Source organism: Protopterus annectens, chromosome 15.part0, assembly GCF_019279795.1.
Source record: "Protopterus annectens isolate FY-2018-M chromosome 15.part0, PAN1.0, whole genome shotgun sequence".
NCBI classification, from domain to species: Eukaryota; Metazoa; Chordata; order Ceratodontiformes; family Protopteridae; genus Protopterus; species Protopterus annectens.
Window position 1 is genome coordinate 95,148,944 of NC_056749.1, and position 22,165 is coordinate 95,171,108.

The 22,165-nt window shown below is 40.2% G+C and overlaps 1 protein-coding gene across 1 annotated transcript in view; it reads right to left on the reverse strand.

The window, feature by feature from the left end:
- LOC122789795 (adhesion G protein-coupled receptor E3-like) overlaps nt 1-22,165 on the reverse strand; it is a 1,074,489-nt gene that overhangs the window by 392,839 nt on the left and 659,485 nt on the right. The window contains exon 7 of the mRNA XM_044057237.1: nt 1,546-1,742. Coding sequence (XP_043913172.1) covers nt 1,546-1,742 — 197 coding nt within the window. The remainder of the gene's footprint in view (nt 1-1,545; nt 1,743-22,165) is intronic.

A 22,165-nucleotide genomic window follows, 5' to 3' on the forward strand; every position in this document is an offset into this window, starting at 1 on the left:
CCACTCATTCTGCCTGCAGGTCTATTCTACAATCGTTTATACTGTGTATTCCCGCCTATGGGGCTTATATATGCCAATTTTCCCGCACATTTCTATGATTGGCCATTTTGGAATTGTATCTACTTCACAGAAACTGCTTTATCATGCTCCATTTTGGATTATATCCTATATATATGCTATTTCTGCATTTCTAAGTACTGCTGTCATGGCTTAGTGGTTTAGTACCTTGATTCTAGTGCATGGTATCCTGGGTTCGAATCTGACCACTGATTTTTAATTTTCATGACTGTCTAGAAATGAGTTCAGGACCTGTCAATCAAACATGCCAAAAGCACTTTTAAGCACTTAAAACCAGGTCTGCGCTCATTTGCGCGGAGCTCACGCATGGGCAACGGCGGTTAGCTTGTGGGCACAGCACGCACCTCCGCGCAAACGGTGTGCACTGGGTTAAACCTTAATTGGCTAGTAACATGCATGTTAAGCTAAGCACAGCTAGTTGCACACAGTTTGAGCCTGTTGAACCAGTGCTTAGCTACGGGCAAGCAATTTGCAGCCTTTGAAACACTACTCAGCTACGGGCACTCTGTCTCACAGCAGCTTAGCTATCAGTACATTTCTAAATATTTTTATTATTGTATTACTTGAAAATATATGCTCCATTTCATTCCATTTTACAAAAGGAAATACTTTTACATTTGTACAATACTGTCAGGGGCCTTTTTAGTGCTTATTTACAAAAAAAAAAAAAAGGTTGTTGTGTGGGCTCGAACCTTGCCTGCCTGCTCTTTAGCCAACAACTCTACCGCTATGCTATTACTTCTTGGCTTACTTTGCATATTTAGTTCTTATATCCTTTTCCACTGATTGCTAACTGCAGTTGCGCTAGTAGCACACCCGCACACACGAGCGCACGCAGTTGCAAACATTTACGGGGTTTTAAAAAAAATAAAACAGTTTTCATTTTTATTTTATAACATCTGCTCACTTTTTACATTGCTGGTCTGTGGGGGCATGTGTTGTGTAGTGTGTTTATTCACATTTCCATGGCCTCTCTCGTGGCTGTTTACTTTCTGCCATTTTAGACTTCCGGGGGCGTGTCCGCTTGCAGGGCTTAGCCTACGGACACGCCCCCTACTGTCTTACACGGACCGTGTAAGAGTTACAGTGTGATTCAGCATGCCTCATGCATATGCATGACATGCTGACATCACACCGTTTAACTGCAGCCTCCGTGTAAGAGTTATAACTCTTACACGGAGGCTTCCTGAATCTGGCCCAGTGTGTTTTGTAGCTGCCAGATAAATGTACAACCATAACCACATAATATTTCAAACTGAGACACTGTAACAGATGTCTGTGTACTTACAACTGTAACCTGTCTCTGAAGATAGAAATCTCGCATTCTAAAAATTTGGGTTTGTAAATCAAGTACAGATTAAATATTTCATTTGCTGAATTTCTCATTTTACATGCAAAATAACATCAGCATTTTCAGTAAGAAAGCTAGCTGTTCATTTATTAGATGCAAAATAAAAATATACATACCTTATTTTTCTGAAATGTGAAAATGACTGGATTTGGGAGATTATGTTTCGGTTTACTTGATACTGTAGCGATAATAACATTAGAGTTTACTTCATATGTGATATTTGATGGACTGTTGTTCCTCAGATGATCACCAGACAGTATAGCTTCAATACCAGTTTCATGGAGTGACATTAGTACAGCAACAGGGAGAAAACCTGGCAGACAATAAGAAGTGTAAGATGGACTTTGTTTACCTGTATAGCTCCACTATTTGCCCATGTATTCCTGCTAAAATGTTATGTACAACCTCTTTCTTTCCATTAGATGAAATGCCTTCCACATTTGGCCTCTACTACAAAAGTTAATTTCAATAGAAATTAATCTTAATTTTTTTTTTAAGAATTCTAGAAACCACTCTGAGGTGTGTACCTTGGCATAGCCAGACAGCACTCTGTGACTCTGGTCACCGCTACTACAAGGCTACCTCTTGGTGGGTTTTCACCAGAGAATAAGCCTATGAAGGATTAAATACGTCTGACAGTGAAATGTAATTTTTTTTTTTGGGGGGGTGGGGGGCTGCCATACAGGCATTCTTATAAACAGAGTAATGTTTTCACTAATCAAACTAGTACTTTTAAATATCATCGCTGAAAAAATGTAAAGTGACACCTTTACTCTGTCTACACAACTTCATACCCCCCCCCAAAAAAAAAATAAAAGTCCTGGAGACCTTCAGATTCATTTGTTCTTTTAAACTCTCTTAAAATATCTATCAATCTACCATGCTTTCCCCTAATTTGTTAAAAAGACAACTACAAACATGTCTTCCTCCCAACATCATCCAATGTTCACTTCTTGAATTATAACCAGGAAAACTCTTATAGTCCTTTACACAAAGATATTAATTACCCTGAATTTTACTTTAAATCGTTGATCCCTAAAGAAATTAAGAAACTCCTCACTGCAGCAGACTTTAAACAGAACCCATTTTTTAAGTATTTGCACCTGCAAATTATACAGTCTGGTGCTACCTTACTCAGCAAATCTCTTGCTTGCATCTGCAGTCTGACTCTAACCACTGAATTATTACCACCTTCTAGCTTTAAACACTCATAACTTTGAATTCCTCAACCAAAGATCCTAAGCCCCAGATACGTCTTAGATTACAAGCCTATTGCAAACTTCTGGCATTAGTAAAAATATTAGAAAAGCATCTCTACAAACAATGCTGGATTATATCCAAAATATGATCTCACTGGTAAAAAACACGGCTTTCACTAAACAGTGTAATACCCAAACTGCTATGTTCTGTATTATCTCAGAACTATACTCCAACACTGAAAAAGGTCTACTGACTGGGACCATGTTTCTTGAATTAAGAAAGGGACCTTTGAGATGGTAAACCACAACTTATTGCTAAATAAATTATCAGGCTATTACTTTTTCCTAGATGTAATAAAATAGAAAACATAAAACACAAAGGTAATCGAGTCAGGTCTGGTATCCTACCTGTGACCCAGAAGGTGAAAGGACTAATGAGAAACAAAGTACCAAGGAGTAGTCCAGATAAAATGACTTCAGCTAGCAGATCTATGAGATTCTTCCCTGATTCCCTGTGTGGGAGGAATAAAGACACCTCGTTGAAGTTTCAAGTAGTTTATTCAGTTAAGTAGGTAGATATAGTGTTCTTGTTCTAATTTAATAAAATGGTTTAAGAGTTACTTTTCCAATAGAGCATTCTGTATCTTATTACAAAACTCTTTCATACTCAAGTTCCTCCTCTCCTGGAGTCTCTTAGGGATCTGTCTCAGCACCTTTATTCTTTTCCTCTGTATAAATAATCTGCCTTGATCTAAGGTAAATTATGCACAAAGTCCCTTTGCCTACATTTGGAATTGGTTCATAGGCAAAGAGCTAGCTATTAATTCCAATAAATTCAATGTCATGGTTTATGGAACTTCTTGGAGACTCAAACCACTGATATGTGATCCTTGAGATATCTTTCCCTTTTACCTAACAATAAAATATCTAGGGACCTTGCTGAATGAATCTCTCTCCTTTCATAGTTATATTGAAACATTACTATCCAAGAAACACAACAACTAAAAGTAGCTTACAACATATACAATCTACTTATTTATGAAGCACAGTGATTCATTGTAATCAACATCTTAATCCCTGGGCTAGAATATGCCTTACTCATTACAGCCATTTTTTTTTCAAAACATACTAAGGAATTACTTCAGAACACTGAAAATAAATATTTTTGTTTCATAAAACTTTCTCATCCCTGAGAACACCACTCCATCTGTATTCAGAGAGTAAAATGCTTCCCTATTACATTGAGATCTATTTGCCACCTTAATAGTGTCACATTAAAACCAACCCAGGGCAGGTACTGCCATCTTCTCAATAATAAACTATTCCTAAAGCAAGCAACTGCATGAGGGAATAGTGTACCTAATGACATCACAGCTTTGTAAGATTTGTTAACATTTAAGAAAAAGCTAAAAGAATACCTGTCTAATGAATAAAAATGCACCCGATTTAAACATGCTGGTTAACTTCCTATGTCCATTATATCCTGAGTGTTTTACTCGTTAAGATTTACTGCAGGAAAATTACTTCATACTGATTATTTCTGATACATACTTTGTACCCAGAAATTATGCATTGCATAACTAGCATCTCCTACTCCATCCAACCTCAACCTCTCTTCCACCCTACTAACTATCTTTGATTACAGCCAACTCTGATGCTTGAAAGCTTATTAAAATATCACTGCTGTAATTGTTGCCCCTGTATTAATGTGGAATATCTGCTAGCTTAGTTATTAGAATATGTGCCACTTTAGATGGCACAGATGTTATACGTGTACTCTATGTACTCAACTGTCCATCTAATTATCTTATTTATCTCAAACTATGTTTGTATTAGTTATTTTTATACATGCAGTTACATCTACTTCTTGTAATTTTGTACTTAAATGTATCTTTATTGTGGCGCTTTTCTCCCTGGGCCTCTTCTGAAAAAGGACCTGTGTCCAGTTGGATTTGCCTGGTCAACAAATGTAAATAAATTAAATGAATACATAAATCAATTTTATGTATATAAAACAAACTTTTTTGGCTTTTTCCTGGTTAGGGGTCGCCACAGCGGAACTCTGGTCTGCTAATGATTGGCAGTAGATTTTTATGTGAAAAACCAAAACGATACCAAACTTCCACTAAAAAAAAAAAAAAAAAAAAAAATAACAGAAACGGCCACAGCAGAAGTAACAGAGCACGGACTTTATTGTAAGCGCTTTCGGTCGAAGTAATACCTCAACCTTCTTCAGACATACACAATTAAAACAACCACAGAAACATCCTTAAATATGCAACGAATAATTAGAAAATAGACACTAATTAATCCATTAATTGTTATGACCTCTTAAAGCTGCTAAAAAACAATTTCAAAACATGCTAATGAATTTAGCTTATTTTATATAAAAATGTATATATAGTGTTATAAATACATTGAATTAACATTTTTGAGAATTTTATGACTTTATAAAATTTTTTATAAAATAATTATCATGAGCAGTGGGATCAGGAACTATTGCACAAGACTCTCCAACAAACAAACTGGACTCATAGTTCAATAAAAACCATTAAATATGTAAATATGTAAAAGACCATGTTAATAAGTTGATAAGAGATAACCATATACCTTAAAGGCTAGGTTGTCTAAAAAGTGTGAGTATTATTATATACACACACATTATGTAAAAATATATAAAAAACAAAATTAATACTATTACATATAAAACATATAAACAATAAACAATTTATCTCCTTAATGCCCTTAATTTTAGTATACATTTGATCAATGCATACTCATTCAAGCCTGGGGAAGTTGGGCAAGTGTTCTAATTTGCCATAAAAGTTCTTGTTCTTCCAGCCATAACTGCCATGAACCCCCCCCCCAATACCTATCTTGACCTGTTGTATGGCAGAAAATAAAAAGTGGTGGTCAGGTTGTTCACAAATGTGCCTGGCAAGTGCATTATTTAGGTCTTTCCTCCCTATGGCATAAAGGTGTTCATACACTCTCTTCTTTAATGCCCGCTCTGTCTTGCCGATGTAAAATGATGAACATTTTACACATACAGCCACATAAACCACATTTTTACTTTCACAGTTGTACTTGCCATTGATCCGATAGTTAATCCCATTAATGTGTACCTCATTACCTGGGAGAATGTATTTACATTGTGGGCACATCCCACATTTTGCCATACCCACATTAGTCCTTATAGATTTACTAGTTGATTTTTCAACCAAGTTTTTTAGATTAACCCCCCTCCTGTACACAAATTTTGGCTTAGAACCTATTGCTTTAGCCAGAAGTGTATCTTCCAGAATGATGTTCCAATTTTTGTTAATGATGCCTCTTATGATGTTAAAATCAATGCAGTAAGTGAAAATAAAGTTAATTTGAGGTGTCTCCCCAATTGATGGTTTTAATGACGTTTGCATGCTACCCCCTCCTAATAATGGCTTAAAATGGCCCACGTCTCTTTTATGCAAAACCTCCTTCATCACTTCATTAATTAAAGCCTTTGGGTATCCTCTCATAGCAAACTTTACAGTAAAATTTTCACATTCATTAACTAAATCCTGTTGGTCAGATATCATTCTTGCTGCCCTCACAAATTGTCCCTTCACCACACTTCTCTTTTGGTGAAATGGATGTCCACTTGAGAAGTGGGGAAGGGAATTTGAGTGGGTAGGCTTTCTATGTATTTCAGATTTAAATCTACTATTAGGAGTGTCTTTACTTAATTTGACATCTAAAAAACTGATTTCATTTTCTCCAATAGTAAAAGTAAATTGGAGAAAATTTGTAATTTTAGAAATGCTGTCTATAAACTGGGGGATCAGTTCTAATGGCCCTTTCCAAAAAAAGAACATGTCATCCTGGTATCTGTTGTACCAGGTGACATTTTCTTGATACAGCACGTTTTGGAATAAATATTTACACTCCCAGTGTGCAAGGACGCTGTTTGCAAAACTGCATCCACAGGGGGACCCCATGGCTATGCCCGTCTTTTGAAGGTAAAATTGACCTTTGAATGTTAAAAAGTTGTTTAACAGCACGACCTCTAATAATGTTTCCACCAAATTCATTTGATCATTAGAGGCTTTTTTACTCAACATGAATTCCCTTGTCCATTCAATCCCCAACTGTTGTGGGATAATTGTATACAAGTCTTTGATATCCACCACTAAAAACATAAGATCTGAGTTGAAAACCATCTTATCTATATGTTGTAAAAACCCCCAAGAGTCCTTACAAATTTGGGGCTCACTTTTTAATAGTGGTTTTAGAATACTATCCACCAGTTTGGCACATGTGTACGTAATGGAACCCCTTCCGTCCACAATGGGTCTGAAAGGGGGATTTACCAAATTTTTATGAATTTTGGGTGTGCCAAACATGGTAGGAATCTTGGGTGCTGGCATGTCCAAATAATGTAACATCGGAATCTATGGTCCCTTGAATAAAAAGATCATCTAAAATTCCTTTAATCTTTTTATAGGCCATGTGTATCTCATTGAGACTAGATTTCGAATAGATGTCAGATTCAAGATATTCAAGTAACTTTCTATTGTAAAAGTATTCATCCATAAAAACTAATCCCCCTCCCTTGTCCAGCAACATAACTCTTATGTTACATTCATTGAGAAGAGAAATAAAGGCTAACTCATCTTTAGAAATGTTAACTTTCATGGTTTTAGGAATACTATGACGAGAGCAAAGCCCTTAAATCAATCTCACAAACTTTCTCAAAGATGTTTAAAGAACTATGTAGTGGGGGATTAAAGATGCTTGAAACTTTGTGAGTGTTCAAAAGGGAAGGCATATTACCTAATCTAAAAGTCAGGTTCAATTTGCGAACATATAATTTCAAATCTACAATTGTGTTGACTACATTACATTTTCTGTCAGGAACAAATGTAAGACCTTTTGAAAAAAAGTCAATAAGATTTTGTTCAACTGTAAGAACAGTATAATTGTAGATTTTGAAATCCCCTTGTTGGCTAGTAAGGACGATGGGACCAGTTTCTTCAATGTTCTCTATCTCCTCCGTTGGTTCTCCTTCTTCCTTCTCTGCAGTCTCCCCCTGTAATTGGACGTGGAATTGTTGTTGTTGCTCATGCCAGGAGTCGAGCCATCTCTCCTCCTGTGAAAACCCTGATTGTTATCATTCACATTATGTTCCCCATCACTCTGATTGTGGTTACTGTAGCCCCCATTGTCACTGTTCACGTGAGTGCCCTGGTTCCTAATACGCTCACTCCTTCTAATGGGTGGCATTTCTACATTGTCAGAAACCTGCTGGATAACCTGTGGTATAGAATCAGTAGTAAAATTCCCACCTGTATCACCAAACCTAGATTGACCTAAAGGAGGAGGGGGGTACGCCCTTTTGTTGGTATACTCCTTAATATCTCTGTCGATTTTACGTTTCTTGTTTATCACTAATTTGTTAATGGATGCTTCAATACTTGACAGAATCCTTACATAGTCATACTTGTATCTAATAAAATCCGAGTGACCTTGTAGGAATGATTCCAATTGTGTTAATTCCTCCAACAGTGTGTTCAATTCCACATTATAAAAATTAATAAGTGAACTTAAAAATTCCATGCCTTGCTTATCGAACAAGACTAGTAACTCTTGATGAAACACTGAATTATTTATCAAGCCAGCAGGGTAATGCCACTGGCGTAACCCTTTGGGAACGATTTTTAAACTAGTACATTCTTGGAGGTATGAAACCTCCAACTGAAGTTTTCTACAGCGATATAATTTATTGTCGAAAATGTTAAGTTTGTCCAAAAAGGAAGAAGAAGAACTCGGACTCACCAAAACTTCTTGGTTATTCACTACACCATTGTTATTGCTGCTATGAGTACCCATAAAGAAATCCTTCTTGGCGAGAAAGCTGGCCACTGTGGGTATTAACGCTGGTTCACTTGTCCCATGTAATACGACATTAGCATTGGTTCTAGTATTGTTCGCTATCGTATCTCTAACCCTGTTAGGATTTTCATGAATTACATTACCAGTTTCTTGCGTGTCATTGTTCCCGTTATTTTCTCTAACCCGTTGTGCTGGCTGAATAGATCCTGTTAGTGTATTGTTGAGCGTAGCAATAACACTGCCCCAGGCGCAACCGGCTGTGAAAAAGAATGGTTCCTAGTAACACATTCCTGAACTTGTTGAGTAAGGTTATCCACTTTGGTCAAAAGCATATTGACCAACGCCGTTACATCCATTGGAGAGTCATTACTCCCACTAGAACTGTCCTCGATGTTGTGGGAAACATTCTCATTATGCTGAATGTTGGAAATGTCTTCGTCATCTTGAGAAAATAATGGTTGTGACTCAGTCCTATGATGCCCATTCTTCTGCCCGCCAGCTGTATTTCCACTAGACATGACAAACTCGTGAAAAACCAAAACGATACCAAACTTCCACTAAAAACAAAAAAAAATAGCAGAAATGGCCACAGCAGAAGTAACAGAGCATAGACTTTATTGTAAGCGCTTTCGGTCGAAGTAATACCTCAACCTTCTTCAGACATACACAATTAAAACAACCACAGAAACATCCTTAAATATGCAACGAATAATTAGAAAATAGACACTAATTAATCCATTAATTGTTATGACCTCTTAAAGCTACTAAAAAACAATTTCAAAACATGCTAATGAATTTAGCTTATTTTATATAAAAATGTATATATAGTGTTATAAATACATTGAATTAACATTTTTTGAGAATGTTATGACTTTATAAAATTTTTTATAAAATAATTATCATGAGCAGTGGGATCAGGAACTATTGCACAAGACTCTCCAACAAACAAACTGGACTCATAGTTCAATAAAAACCATTAAATATGTAAATATGTAAAAGACCATGTTAATAATTTTATAAGAGATAACCATATACCTTAAAGGCTAGGTTGTCTAAAAAAGTGTGAGTATTATTATATACACACACATTATGTAAAAATATATAAAAAACAAAATTAATACTATTACATATAAAACATATAAACAATAAACAATTTATCTCCTTAATGCCCTTAATTTTAGTATACATTTGATCGATGCATACTCATTCAAGCCTGGGGGAAGTTGGACAAGTGGGCAAGTGTTCTAATTTGCCATAAAAGTTCTTGTTCTTCCAGCCATAACTGCCATGGACCCCCCCCCTAATACCTATCTTGACCTGTTGTATGGCAGAAAATAAAAAGTGGTGGTCAGGATGTTCACAGGTTGTTTTTTGTTTTGTAGTAGATTTTTATGTGCCGAGTTGCCGGTCCTGACGCACATCCTTCAATGAAGGTACGCCCATTCATGCACGTCTCCACACAGAAGACGCTCAAGCTGAGAATCGAACAGGATATTTCAAAATTATATTCTCTGTTTCACTCACTATTGTTCTTACAGTGACTTGTAATCTGCAGTGACATTAAGCTTCTGTGATCCCTGTAGATGACTTGAATACACAGTTTTATTCACTTGGCTTTGCTGTCTTGTTCACTTCAGTTATTGTTCTTGTTTGTGATAAGATGCTGCTTGGCCCCATAAATGACTCAAAGGGGTCTTGTACCAGCTCATCAAGCCAGTTAACAAACAACAATAAATAAATAAATGAGCAAATATAAAATAAATAAAGATCTTTCTTTCAAACATTTCAATCTCGGTGAGCATCTCAGAATTAGATTATTCAGCAGTATACATTCCATGAGAGAGATTCTTCTTCGCAGAGACAAAGTGATGGACAGTTTCATACCATTAATCATCCTGGCAAATGTCTCATACAAGTACAGTATAACATGTATAATACTGCAAACACCTGTTTGCCTTCTGGAAGGAATATGACACTCAAGTGTCTATGTATGTACGTATGTCTGCACGAGTGCATGTGTGTTTGTGTGTGTGCATGTGCATGGTCATGACTGGTGTGTGTGTGTGAGTGTGTATGTATGTATACAGGTACATGACACGTGTGCGTGTGTGTGTATGTGCACATCTGTGACTGTGTGTGTGTGTGTGTGTGTGTGTGTGTGTGTGTGTGTGTGTGTGTGTGTGTGTACATGCACATTTGTGACCGTTTGTGTGTACGTGCACGTCTGTGACTGTGTGTGTATGTGTGTGTGTGTGTGTGTGTGTGTGTGTGTGTGTGTGTGTGTGTGTGTGTACGTCTGTGAATTTGTGTGTATGTGTGTGTGTGTGTGTGTGTGTGTGTGTATGTGCACGTCTGTGACCGTGTGTGCGTGTGTATGTGTTTGTGTGTGTATGTGCATGTCTGTGACCATGTGTGTGTGTGTGTGTGTGTGTGTGTGTGTGTGTGTGTGTGTGTGTGTGTTGGTGTGACTTTAGTCTCATATTTTTGGTTTAGTCCTCATAAAATTTGTGGTTTCCTGGCAAATCACTGAGGATTGAAGTCACTAAATAATGCCATACATTTGAGTTTCAGACTTCTTATTCTTCAGCAAATGCATGGCGACACAACTCCTGTTATTCTAGCAACTTTCTAAGTTTATAAGAGCAACATTTAAAATACATCCCTATTTTTGGACCTTTTCTCCACTATTATTTTAGGCTTTGTCCAGATTTCAAATGCCAAGAGGATGAGAGGTATATTTATTTATGTGCATGTGTTTGACTGTGTATATATGCAGAATAATCTGTATATCTGCACATTTGAAAATGTGAGTGTATATATGTATGTAACTGTGTTTTCTGAAAACGTATATGATTCCATCATCTTTATATGAACATTTTCAAAATCTTGAAAACTAAACAATTTCTGTAAAAGACATAAAAATATTATCTGACTATCAACAGAAACAAAACATGGATGCTAGCTGTACCACTTGCCCCCAAAACCTATATATTATGATGGTAATACTTTACTGTCATATAAAAAAATGTTGATTTAATGAAAAAGAAATCTAACTTCTCAATGGACACCAAAAAGCAGCTAAGTGTCATTTAGACAAACTGGCCTGAAAGTGTTCAAAATATATTTGACAGGAAAGTAACAAAAAAAAAAGAAGTTATGCTCTTACCATAATGTTCCATCTGTGTTGTTGATCTTCATTCATTCATTACTGATAGGTGTTGGTTCCTTCCTTGGAACCGAGTTGACCATTTTAACAAGCTTGCGCCAGCCAAAAAACTCTCGAGCTAAGCTTTTACCCACAGTGCCCCTCTCCATATTACCTCAGATTGAGTTTGCCCGTAAGGAAAGGACAGATTACAGAGAGAAAAGTGGAGGCTTTTTCTGAGCAACTTCCTTATCCTAGGATAGGACCATAGTCGAACCTCCAAGAGTCTTTCGGAGGGGTGGGTGGGTTGTAATGAATGAATGAAGATCAACAACACAGATGGAATGTTATAGTAAAAACATAACTCCTTTATCTGATGTTGTTAATCTTCATTTATTCATTACTGATGGGACAGAGACCCTAGCTACCTTGTTTCCTGGGTATCATTGAACCAAAAGAGGCTCTCCCCCTGGAGACCATATCCAATTTCAAATGCGTGATAAAGGTATGAGGAAAGGCCCATGTTGCTGCTGCACAAATGTCATCCATGGAAGCTCTTGCATGGAAAGCAACAGATGTTCCAACTGATCTTGTGGAATGTGCTTTGATCTTAGAAGGTATAGAAACCTTGTTTCATTGAGAAATAAAGGAAATGCAATCTCTCAACCATTTAGATAAGGTAACTTTGGACACTGATTTTCCCAATTTTGGGCCTGAGTATGATATAAATAATTGGTCAGACTTTAGTATGGATTTAGATCTGTCGAGATAAAAATGCAGTTGTTTGTGCACATCAAGCAAATGCAATGAATATTCTCCTTTATTAGAGAAATTTGGAAAGAAGACTGGCAGATCAATCATTTGATTAATAGTCAAATCAGAGATAATTGGTGGCAAATTCAAAAGGAGGATGAGTCAAGGCTTGAAAAACCAGTGTCAAATTCCATTCCTGAATCAGTTGTTTGATGGGGGGGTCTGATATATAAAACTCCCTTCAAAAAGGTTTTACAGTGACGATGAGAGACTAAGGAGGAGCCTTCGAAGCCATTGTGGAAGTTAGAAATTGCTGCCAGGTGTATTTGAATGGAAGAAGCTGCAGCTCCAGAATGAAGGAGATTAGATAGATAATCTAAAACCATGGATAGCAGTGCCAAAAAGATATTTATTCCTTGTTCACAAGACCAAATAATGAATCTCTTCCATTTGCTGAGATAAAGTTTCCTGGTGGATAGTTTATGGGAAGCCAGAAGAACATCAGGGACAGGGGAGGACAAGTTGCTCTGCCTGGCAATCACCGGAAATGGAGGAACCAAGCTGTCAACTTGAGGTTCTATAAATCTGGATATGTCAATCCCTGTGGATGCAATAATAGTTCCGGAGTTTTATCCAGAATCCAAGGTTGCTGTAGTAGGTGAAGCCAAAGGAAAGGGAACAAAAGATTGTCGTGGCCAGTAGGGTGCAATGAGGATTACTCTGCTTTTCAACCGATGAGCCTTCATCAAGAATTGGGTAATCAGTGGGAGTGTAGGGTAAGCATAAAGAAGTCCTGTGGGCCAATCATGTACAAAAGCATCCCTCGGGGACTCCCCCTTTGGGGGAATTAGGACAAAGTAGCTGTTTCATTTGTGATTTGTGGGGGATGTGAACAGATTGCAGCAAGGCTGGCCCCAGTTACTGAATATCTTCTTTACTATGACAGGATTGCGGGACCACTCGTGAGGCAGAAGAATGCACCTGCTCAGCTTGTCTGCAATTACGTTGGAATCTCCAGAAATATGCGTTGCTATCAGAAAGCAGCTGGATGCTATCGCCCATTGCCAAATTATCATGACCTCTCGACACAACTGGTAGGACTTGATTCCACCTTGTTTGTTGATGTGCCAGACTACTGACATGTTGTCAGACTGGATGGCAATTGGTCCTGAAAGAAGAACAGATTGAAATGCTTGCAATGCTACAAGCACCACCCTCAGTTCTAGAACACTGATATGCAGATTGGCCTGTATGGATGACCAAGTGCCTTGGACAGTCTTTCCCTGGTAGTCCACCCCAGCTGATGAGGAGGCATTCGTGGTCACTATGGCTTTGGGCTGAGAAGAGGAGAAAGGTCAACTCCATAGGCTCTCTTCTGGCGTCATCCCCCAAATTAAGTCTTACTTGCAACAATTTGTTATCCTGATCTGAAATGTCATGGGGGGATTCTAAGGGGACCATTGTGTTAGCAAAAGCCACTGAAGAAGCCTCATGTGCAGTCTTGCCAGTGGAACCACTATTATAGAAGCTGCCATGGACCCTAGTAGTTGAAGGACTACCTGAGCTGGCACTTTGTCCTAAGTATCACTCAGAATTGCGATCCGAGTCTCTGTGGAAGGTTCCTATTACATGAGTGAATGCTAGAAATAGTGAATGCTCAATTGTCGAACCCAAATGCACGAAACCACAGAATATCAAAAGAACAGATCAGCGAAATTTTTTCCCAGGTTTGATAATAGATAGTTTGCTATTTCTAGCATTTGATCATATAATATGAACCCTCTGTATACTGTGAAGAGGGTGGTAGACTAGACAAGATTGGGTATCGAATTCTACCCCATGAACTCCAGTCTTTGAGAAGGGATTAGTTTGCATTTGTCCTTGATTACTGTTATCCCTAGGTGTTTCAAGAGATGTAGGGTGTAATGTATCACTGAGACTAGTAGATCCTTGGTTGTGGATATGGAAACACCCGTAATCCTTGCAGTCTCAAGTGTGCTGTTACTACTGCCATGCATATGGTGAACACTGTAGGGGCTATGGAGAGACCAACGGGCAGTGCTCGGAATTGGTAGTGACTGGCTCCTAGCCAGAAGTCGAGAAATCGTCTGGAGTGCTTGTCCATTTTTATGTGGTAATATGCATCCTGAATATCTATAGAGCACATCCAATCGTCTTTGCCCAGGAAGAGGAGTATAGACTATATCATGACCGTCTGGAAATTTGCTTGTTTGATGAATTTGTTTAGGATGCTGTGGTCCAGAACTGGCCTCCAGTCCCCTGTTTTCTTTGGTACTAAAAAGAACCTTGAGTAAAAACCGGATTTTATTTGGTCTGGAGGGACTGTTTGGATGACTCTTTTTTGAAGCAACATTTGAGTTTCTAGTGCTGCTGCTTCCTTTTGACTGGGTGGAATGTTGAGAATGCACTTTACAGGCCATGGGAAAATATTGAAGGGAATGTGATAACCTCTGGTAATTATTGTCTTCACCCAAGAGTCTGTGGTTATTTTTTGCCAGGCAAAGTGGTGTAGAGAAAAATGAACCCCGACTGCGTCCAGAGGCAGGCAATCAGGCCATTCTTCAGGAAGAAAGAACCCTTGGTTACGTGGACCCCCCTCTGCCTCTGAAGGGGTGTCTTCCAGCTGAGTTCCACCCTCTACCCCAGGGGGAAAAATTGCCACATGTGTCATGGAAAGGACCTTGGGATTTTCTGTACCACATCTTTCCACTCTTCTGATTCCTGGAATAGGGTTGTTGGGGTGTGGAAAAACATACGCCTATGGCAGACAAGGTCTTACCATCCTTTTCCCAGCTGGCTAAAGTGTCTTTTACCTTTGGGTCAAAAAGAGAGGAGGCCTCTATGGGGCCATTTAGGAAGGAAGACTTAAAATGATCTGCAAAGTCACATAGGCGCATCCAGCCGTGACATCTCGTGACAATGCCTGCACTCGCTGCTCTAGCCACCCCTTCGGTACAGTGGGAAATCAACCTCATGGATAAATTAGAGATGGACTCCAGGGTTGCAAGCTGTGAGGCACCTTTGTCCTGTACATCATCAGGGACTGCTCCAGCCAGGGTTTCTGATAGTTCTGAAATTAGGTCTCTCTGAAGCCGAGTAAAGTGTGCCAGAGAATTCAGGACCAGATGGCAAAGTTGCTAAAGAATACACCTGCTTCCCAAGTCTATCGTCCAAAACTCACAGTTTGGGGGATGGACAGTAGTGCTCTCCTCAGCGAGCTCCTTTTTTAGTGGCCACCGCCACAACCATTGCATCTACCGGAAGGCTCTTGGACCAGTGTGGGTTGTCCTCTGGAGGGGAAAGAATTTTGTCTGGCCTCCGGGGAATAAGTTCACCGGTATCAGGACTCTTCCATGCACACTGCACAATGAGTTGGGCAAGGTCATCTTCAGGCAGGATCTCCCAGGAGGTAGAGGGCCGGGCCCAGGTAATCTGCAAGAATATAGACTCCTCAGAGAAGGGGTGGTGGACATCCAGTCACCCTTCTACTTCAGGATTTCTAAGATGTCTGCAAAGGAGACATCATCAGGGGGTGACTGCGGGGACCCTTCCTCCTCATCGTAGTCCATATCTTCGGTCAGAGTTTCCTCTGGGCAATCCACATGCTTCTTCTTGCATGATCTCTTGTGAGGAGCTTCCTTGACAGGAGCATCCAAGGAGAATCCTCCTGAGGGAACTTTGTTGAAGGGTATCTTGAGGTTCCTGAGCCCATTGTCCATGGGATCTCCAGTGCTGGAGGGACCAACACACCTGGAAAGCAGGCCCTCCTAAGGAGGGGTGGAAGCCTGGAACTGAGAAAGACAACCTCGGGACCAGGGTCACACCCCACTCTGAAGAACCTACTGCCAGGGAGGGAGCCATGGGAGGAGTCAGTTCTGTCAAAGCAACCAGAACCATGGTAGAAGTGTGAAAGGGAGATGCCATACCAGGAAACACAGTACTGACAGACCAATCTCAGTCCCAAGGATGGCCTAGCTCTGAGAGAGTCGAAGGCCAAAGGGTAGGCTCTGGTACTGTGGTAAGATCTACCACTGGTACCGAAGAAGCTGGAACCGGGGTTGGCATCAGTGTTGAATGCTCTGAAACCTGCAAGTAGATCAAAGGAGGAAAATATTGTGGAGTCTTTGGAGAGGTTCCCTCAGCTCCAGATGGGAGGGATGATTTGGATGGAACTGATATTCCTCTGGCCGCCAAGAGCTGATCCAAGAGCCTCACTACGTCAAGTTCTGAGAGACACTTGGAGGAGCAAGTGGACATCTCTGAAGGTGAAATAGGGTGCTCTAAAAAGGGACTGCATTGCTGGCCAGAAAATGGGTGCACTGAGGGGGAATGTAGTACAGTTGTGTACACTTACCATAAATGTAGATGTTCGAGTGTATTCACTGTTGCAGTCATTACATTTGCTGGCAGGTTGCCCTCAGTCGGCCTGAATTCCAAAGTCTTTGGTCCTGCATCAGTTGCTGTTTTCTCTTCCATGATGTCAAGTCGTCAGGGGTGTAAAACATGCAGCCGACGCCATTTTCTTTAGTTTTTCTTGCCCCCGATGTCAGGTGCCCCCAAAAAGGTAGCAAAAAAAAAAAAATATATATATATATATATATATATATATATATATATATATATATATATGTATATACATGCATCAGTATAAACTTTACCTTCATCTGCAAGCAAATACACCACATAGGTTGTAGAAGATAGAGAAGGAAAGATAAACTCCAGAATGACAGAGGGATGGCGGGAGGGTAACCTGGACTGCAACAGTGAATACATCGAACATCTACATTTATGGTAAGTATACACAACTGAACTATGTTCTTCGTGTTTCACTGTTGCAGTCATTACATTTGGATAGAATCCCAAAGCTGTGGTTGGGAGGCTAGAGCTAAACAGCATTATGTGTGGCTATAAGGCCCTACAGCACTGCAGTGGCAAAGCCTGCCCTGGACTTAGAGTAGAGAGGCAAATGATAATGCTTTGTGAAGGTGTGAACAGAACTCCAAGTAGCAGCCTCTAGAATGTTTTTGGTTGGTACACCTCTGAGAAAGGCTGCTGAAGTAGCTGCAGCTCTGGTGGAATGAGACCTAATGCCCTTGGGCACAGGTTTTCCATAGTGTAAGTAGCAGAAACGGATGCAGTGGCTTATCCACTTTGAAACTGTCTGCTTTGAAATAGCCTTTCCTTCTGATCCTGCAGCATATGCCACTAGTAATTGCTCAGTTTTTCTTAGAGCTTTAGTCCTGCTCAAGTAGAATCTTAGCTGTCTGTGTACATTCAAGGAATGCAGAATTCTCTCCCTCTTGTTCTGCGGATTTGGATAAAAAGTTGGCAGATGAATTGTTTGGTTAAGAGCCACACTGGAAACCACCTTAGGCATAAAAGTCGGATTTCTTCTCAGAGACATCCTGTATGGGTAAAATATGATAAAAGGCTCTACAGCCATGAGTTCCTATAGCTCTGAAACTCTTCTTGCTGAAGTAATTGCTAGCATAAGAGCTGTTTTCCATGATAAGAACTTTATATCAGCAGTAGCAGCTGGTTCAAATGGAGGCAGGGTGAGCTTTTCCAACACATAATTGAGGTTCCATGCAGGTAATGGTGATCTTCTAGGAGGCCTTAAATTTTTGGCTCTTCTAAGATACTGCTTTAGTAAAGGATGAGAAAAGATTAGTGGCTCTGTATTGTAATCAGCCAAAATGGCAGAGGCATGGATTTTGATTGATGAGAAAGATAGGCCTTTGTCAAGCATCTCAGTTAAGTATTGTAATATCTGAGGAATATTTGGTTCTGCTGTATCCATTCCTTGTGCTTGATTCCAAGCACAGAATCTCTTCCATTTGTCAGCATAAGATTTTCTAGTAATAGGCCTTCTGGCTTCCAAACTGACATCCATCACAGCTTTACTGAGAGGTGCTGTTTGTATAGCTACATGATCAGCCATGTTGCCAGGTTCAATGTCTGTAGTTGATTGTGCAGGATCTGATTGTTTTGCTAGGACAGTAGTTGAGGTCTTTGAGGTAAGGTCTAAGCTGGGTATTGAGACAAGTTCCTTAGGATTGAGTACCAGTACTGGTGGGGCCAGTCCGGGGCAATTTGTATCATCTTTGGTTTCTCTTGTCTGACTTTTAGGAGGACCTTGGGGAGAAGAGGCAGAGGAGAAAAGGTGTAAACTGATAGGTTTATCCAACTGAAGGATAGGGCGTTCACTTTCCATGCTTGTGTGTGATAAGTCCTTGTGCAGAATTTTTTCAATTGATAATTGTGAGGAGAGGCAAATAGATCTTTGTCTGGGCTCCCCAATTTCTCTGTTATCATGTTGAAGACTTATGGATTTAGTTTCCACTTGTGAGGATCCATAAGGTTTCTGCTTAAATCGTCTTCCAGTGTATTTTGTTTTCCTGGCAGGAATTGAGCTTGAAGATGTATTTGGTAGGTCAAAGCTGTGTCCTACAGTGCCATGGCTAATCTGCAAAGGAGGTATGAGTATGTGCCCGCTTGCTTGTTTGTATACCACATGACTGTGGTGTTGTATGTCTTTATCAGTAGTTGTCATGGATAAGTCCTTGAATGCTATTAGGGCATTTTGAACTGCTAGCATCTCTTTCTGGTTGATATGCAGATGCATTTGTTTTGGGGTCCATATGCCCTGAATGCATCTTCCTGCCACGTGAGTCCCCCCCAGGCATAATCTGATGCATCTGTTAAGGTTTGGCTGGCAGGGGGGAGAGTGAAGGCCCGTCCCATGTTTTGGTGACATGCCTTTGCCCGCCATAGAAACTCCTGTTGTAGGCAGGGAATGAGAGGAATCATTGCTTCCAGACTGTGAGAATGTTGACTCCATAAACTTTTCAGGTACCATTGAAGTTTCCTCATATGCAGTCTTGCACATGGAATCAGTAGGATGCAGGATGCCATAAAGCCCAAAGCCTGCAGAATTTGTCTTGCAGATAACTGGGTCTTTGTTGCCATTATTTGAGCGGGTACCAGTTGTGATTTCTTTTTGTTTATTGTGTACCCTAGGCATGTTAGAAGCCTTTTCACAAACGCCAGGTGTCGAAGAAGAATGTCCTTGTTCTCTGCTTGAATGAGACAGTCGTCTAAGTAAGGATATATTTGTATACTGCTTTGTCTGCAAAATGCAATTGCTGGTGCCAGGCACTTTGTAAAGACCCTGGGTGCAGTAGATAAGCCAAAGGGCAGTGCAGAGAAGTGGTAATGCATTAAGCCAGCCTTGAATCTGAGGCATCTTCTGCACGATTGTCTTATTGGGACATGCAGGTATGCCTCTTTTAGGTCTAATGTCACCAGCCAAGCATTCTTGCCCAGCATGTGCAGAAGCTGCATCAAAGTCAGCATCTTGAATTTTGGAATGTCCAGGTATGTGTTCAAAATCGATAAATCCAGTATTGGCCGCCAGGCCTTGTCCTTTCTGGGTACCAAGAACAGTCTTGATTAAAAACCTTGTCCTTTTTCCTGTTCTGGTACTGGCTGAATAGCCCCCATATTCATGAGGGATGTAACCTGTTTCTGTGCCTCTGCCCATTGATTTTGTGGCAGATCTGGCCAACCATTTGCCGTTGGCAGGGTGTGGAAATGGAATCTGTATCCCTGTGATACTATATTTAGTACCCACTTGTCCTGGGTTATTAGCTGCCAATTTTGAGCAGAAAGTGCTAACTTTCCCCCTATGAGTGCTGCCAAAAGTTAAGTGCTTGGAGTAGGCAGAGGGAAGTCATTGGGATTGTTTTCTGTAGGTTTGTGCTTTATCTCTTCCAGATTTGGAGGTAGAAGCGCCCCATTGCTTTGACCTGTATGAATTTTGTGCCTGGTATCTGGAACCCATAGGGCATCTGGATTTGCCCCTTTGAGCTCTGTCTGACACAGGAAAGGACCAATTTTTTGTAGGCCAGTGTCTACTGAATCTAGGTGGCTGCACTTGTAAGAAGTCTTTAACAGTTTGCATAGACTTAGCTTTGTCTTCCATTTTCTTTAAAACCTCTTCTGCCTTAATACCAAACAGAGAATCATGCTGTAAAGGAGCATCTAGCAATTTAGTTTTAACATGATCAGACAAATTCTGTTCCTTTAACCAGGCATGCCTCCTAACCACAGATCCAGTAACTGCGGCCCTGAAGGAGGCCTCTAAGGAATCAAAACCACATTGCAAAGTATGCTTTCCAACCTGTTCAGCTGCATGCAATAATTCCTGCAATTCTTTATTTTCTGCACATTCTAAAATCAACATAATTTTTTGTTTCAGCAATCCCATAACATGCTGTTGGTAGTTAAGCATATGAAATTGACAGTTTAAGGCCCTGACTGCCAAGGTTGCAGATGTATAAACCTTTTTTCCCCCATCTGTCCAGTGCCCTTGAATCTCTGTCAGAGGGGGTAGGATTTTTTGCTGTTGAGGCCTTAACTCCCTTTGGACCCTGTAAAATAGTTTCAAAATCAGCAGCAGGGTTTCTAAATAAAAATTTATGTGAGTCAGGGACCCTGTAATATCTGTCACGCTTTCTGGCAGCCAGAGGTAAGGAGTCAGGCGTCAAGCTTGACTCTGAAAACACATCAGCCACAATGTCTAAAACACGGGGAATGGCTAAAGGCTTGTGCTAAGGGAGAAGAAGGAAATCCCTGAGCCTCTTTTTTGATTCTGAGAAGTCTTGACTCTCCCAGTGAAAACGCTCCCTCAAAGTATGCAAGGTTTCTCCAAATGAATAATCCTCAGGAGGAGATGCAGATGGTATAGACTCCTCGGCATCAGAATCCTCATAGGGAGCAATAGATAATTCCTGATCAGAAGAGGAATCAGAAGAAATAGAAACCTGATCTGAAGATTCATAATCAGTGTCTTGCCTAGGCCTCTTATCTGGAGGGGGATGAGTACCCCTGATCAAGGTAATGAGGTCTTCAGCCATTTTGATCATCTGTTTTTTTAGGCATAGAGGCCTGTGCATGTGGCTCATGCGTCAGTTTTTTAGTTTTAGAAGTTGCTTTTATCTTTGGTTTTGCAGCTGTCGACGATTTTATATACAAATGTTGAGGTCTGAATACACCGTCAGAAGCTGGTGCCTGCTCAACGGCTCTGGACCCATCTGAGGGAGACACATCCGTCGGTCCAAAACCTTGACTATCTTGCGGCATGCCGGACTCCACGTGGGTGTTGATAGAGGCCTGCGACTTGAAGGTAGCGGGTATAAGGGGCTGTGAAAGCGCCTCACTGAGTACTGGCGAACCAGCGACTGGCTTAGGAGAAGCTTTGTCATCGGTTTTGGATCTTGACTGCCTTTTTCTGTGCTTTTCTTTGCGTTTTTTATGTACTCCGGTAGTCGGATTGCTATCCGACGACATTTCTGGGTAGTTAAATCTGTTTCCAAAATACTTTGATGCAAAATATACCGACGCTTAATAGTGCGTTGGTTAAATCTAGCACAAAACCGACAGCAAGGCACATTGTGATCAGGGCCTAGGCAAGGAATACAGTATAAATGAAAATCCTTATGAGGTATTTGCTTTCCACAAGTAATACAATTATTAACTTTTTCTGACATCGGTAAGGAGCAAGAAAAAAGTTTCCCCAAGGGGTACTTAGCTTTAGTGAGGACTTCAGTTCTGAAACTCAACATTGAATATTTCAGTAGTCAGCCGACCGGCACTTGCGAAATGCTTCGGCTTTGGGCACTGCACAGCAAGAAAGACTAAAGAAAATGGTGTCGGCTGCGTGTTTTATACCCCTGATGACCTGAC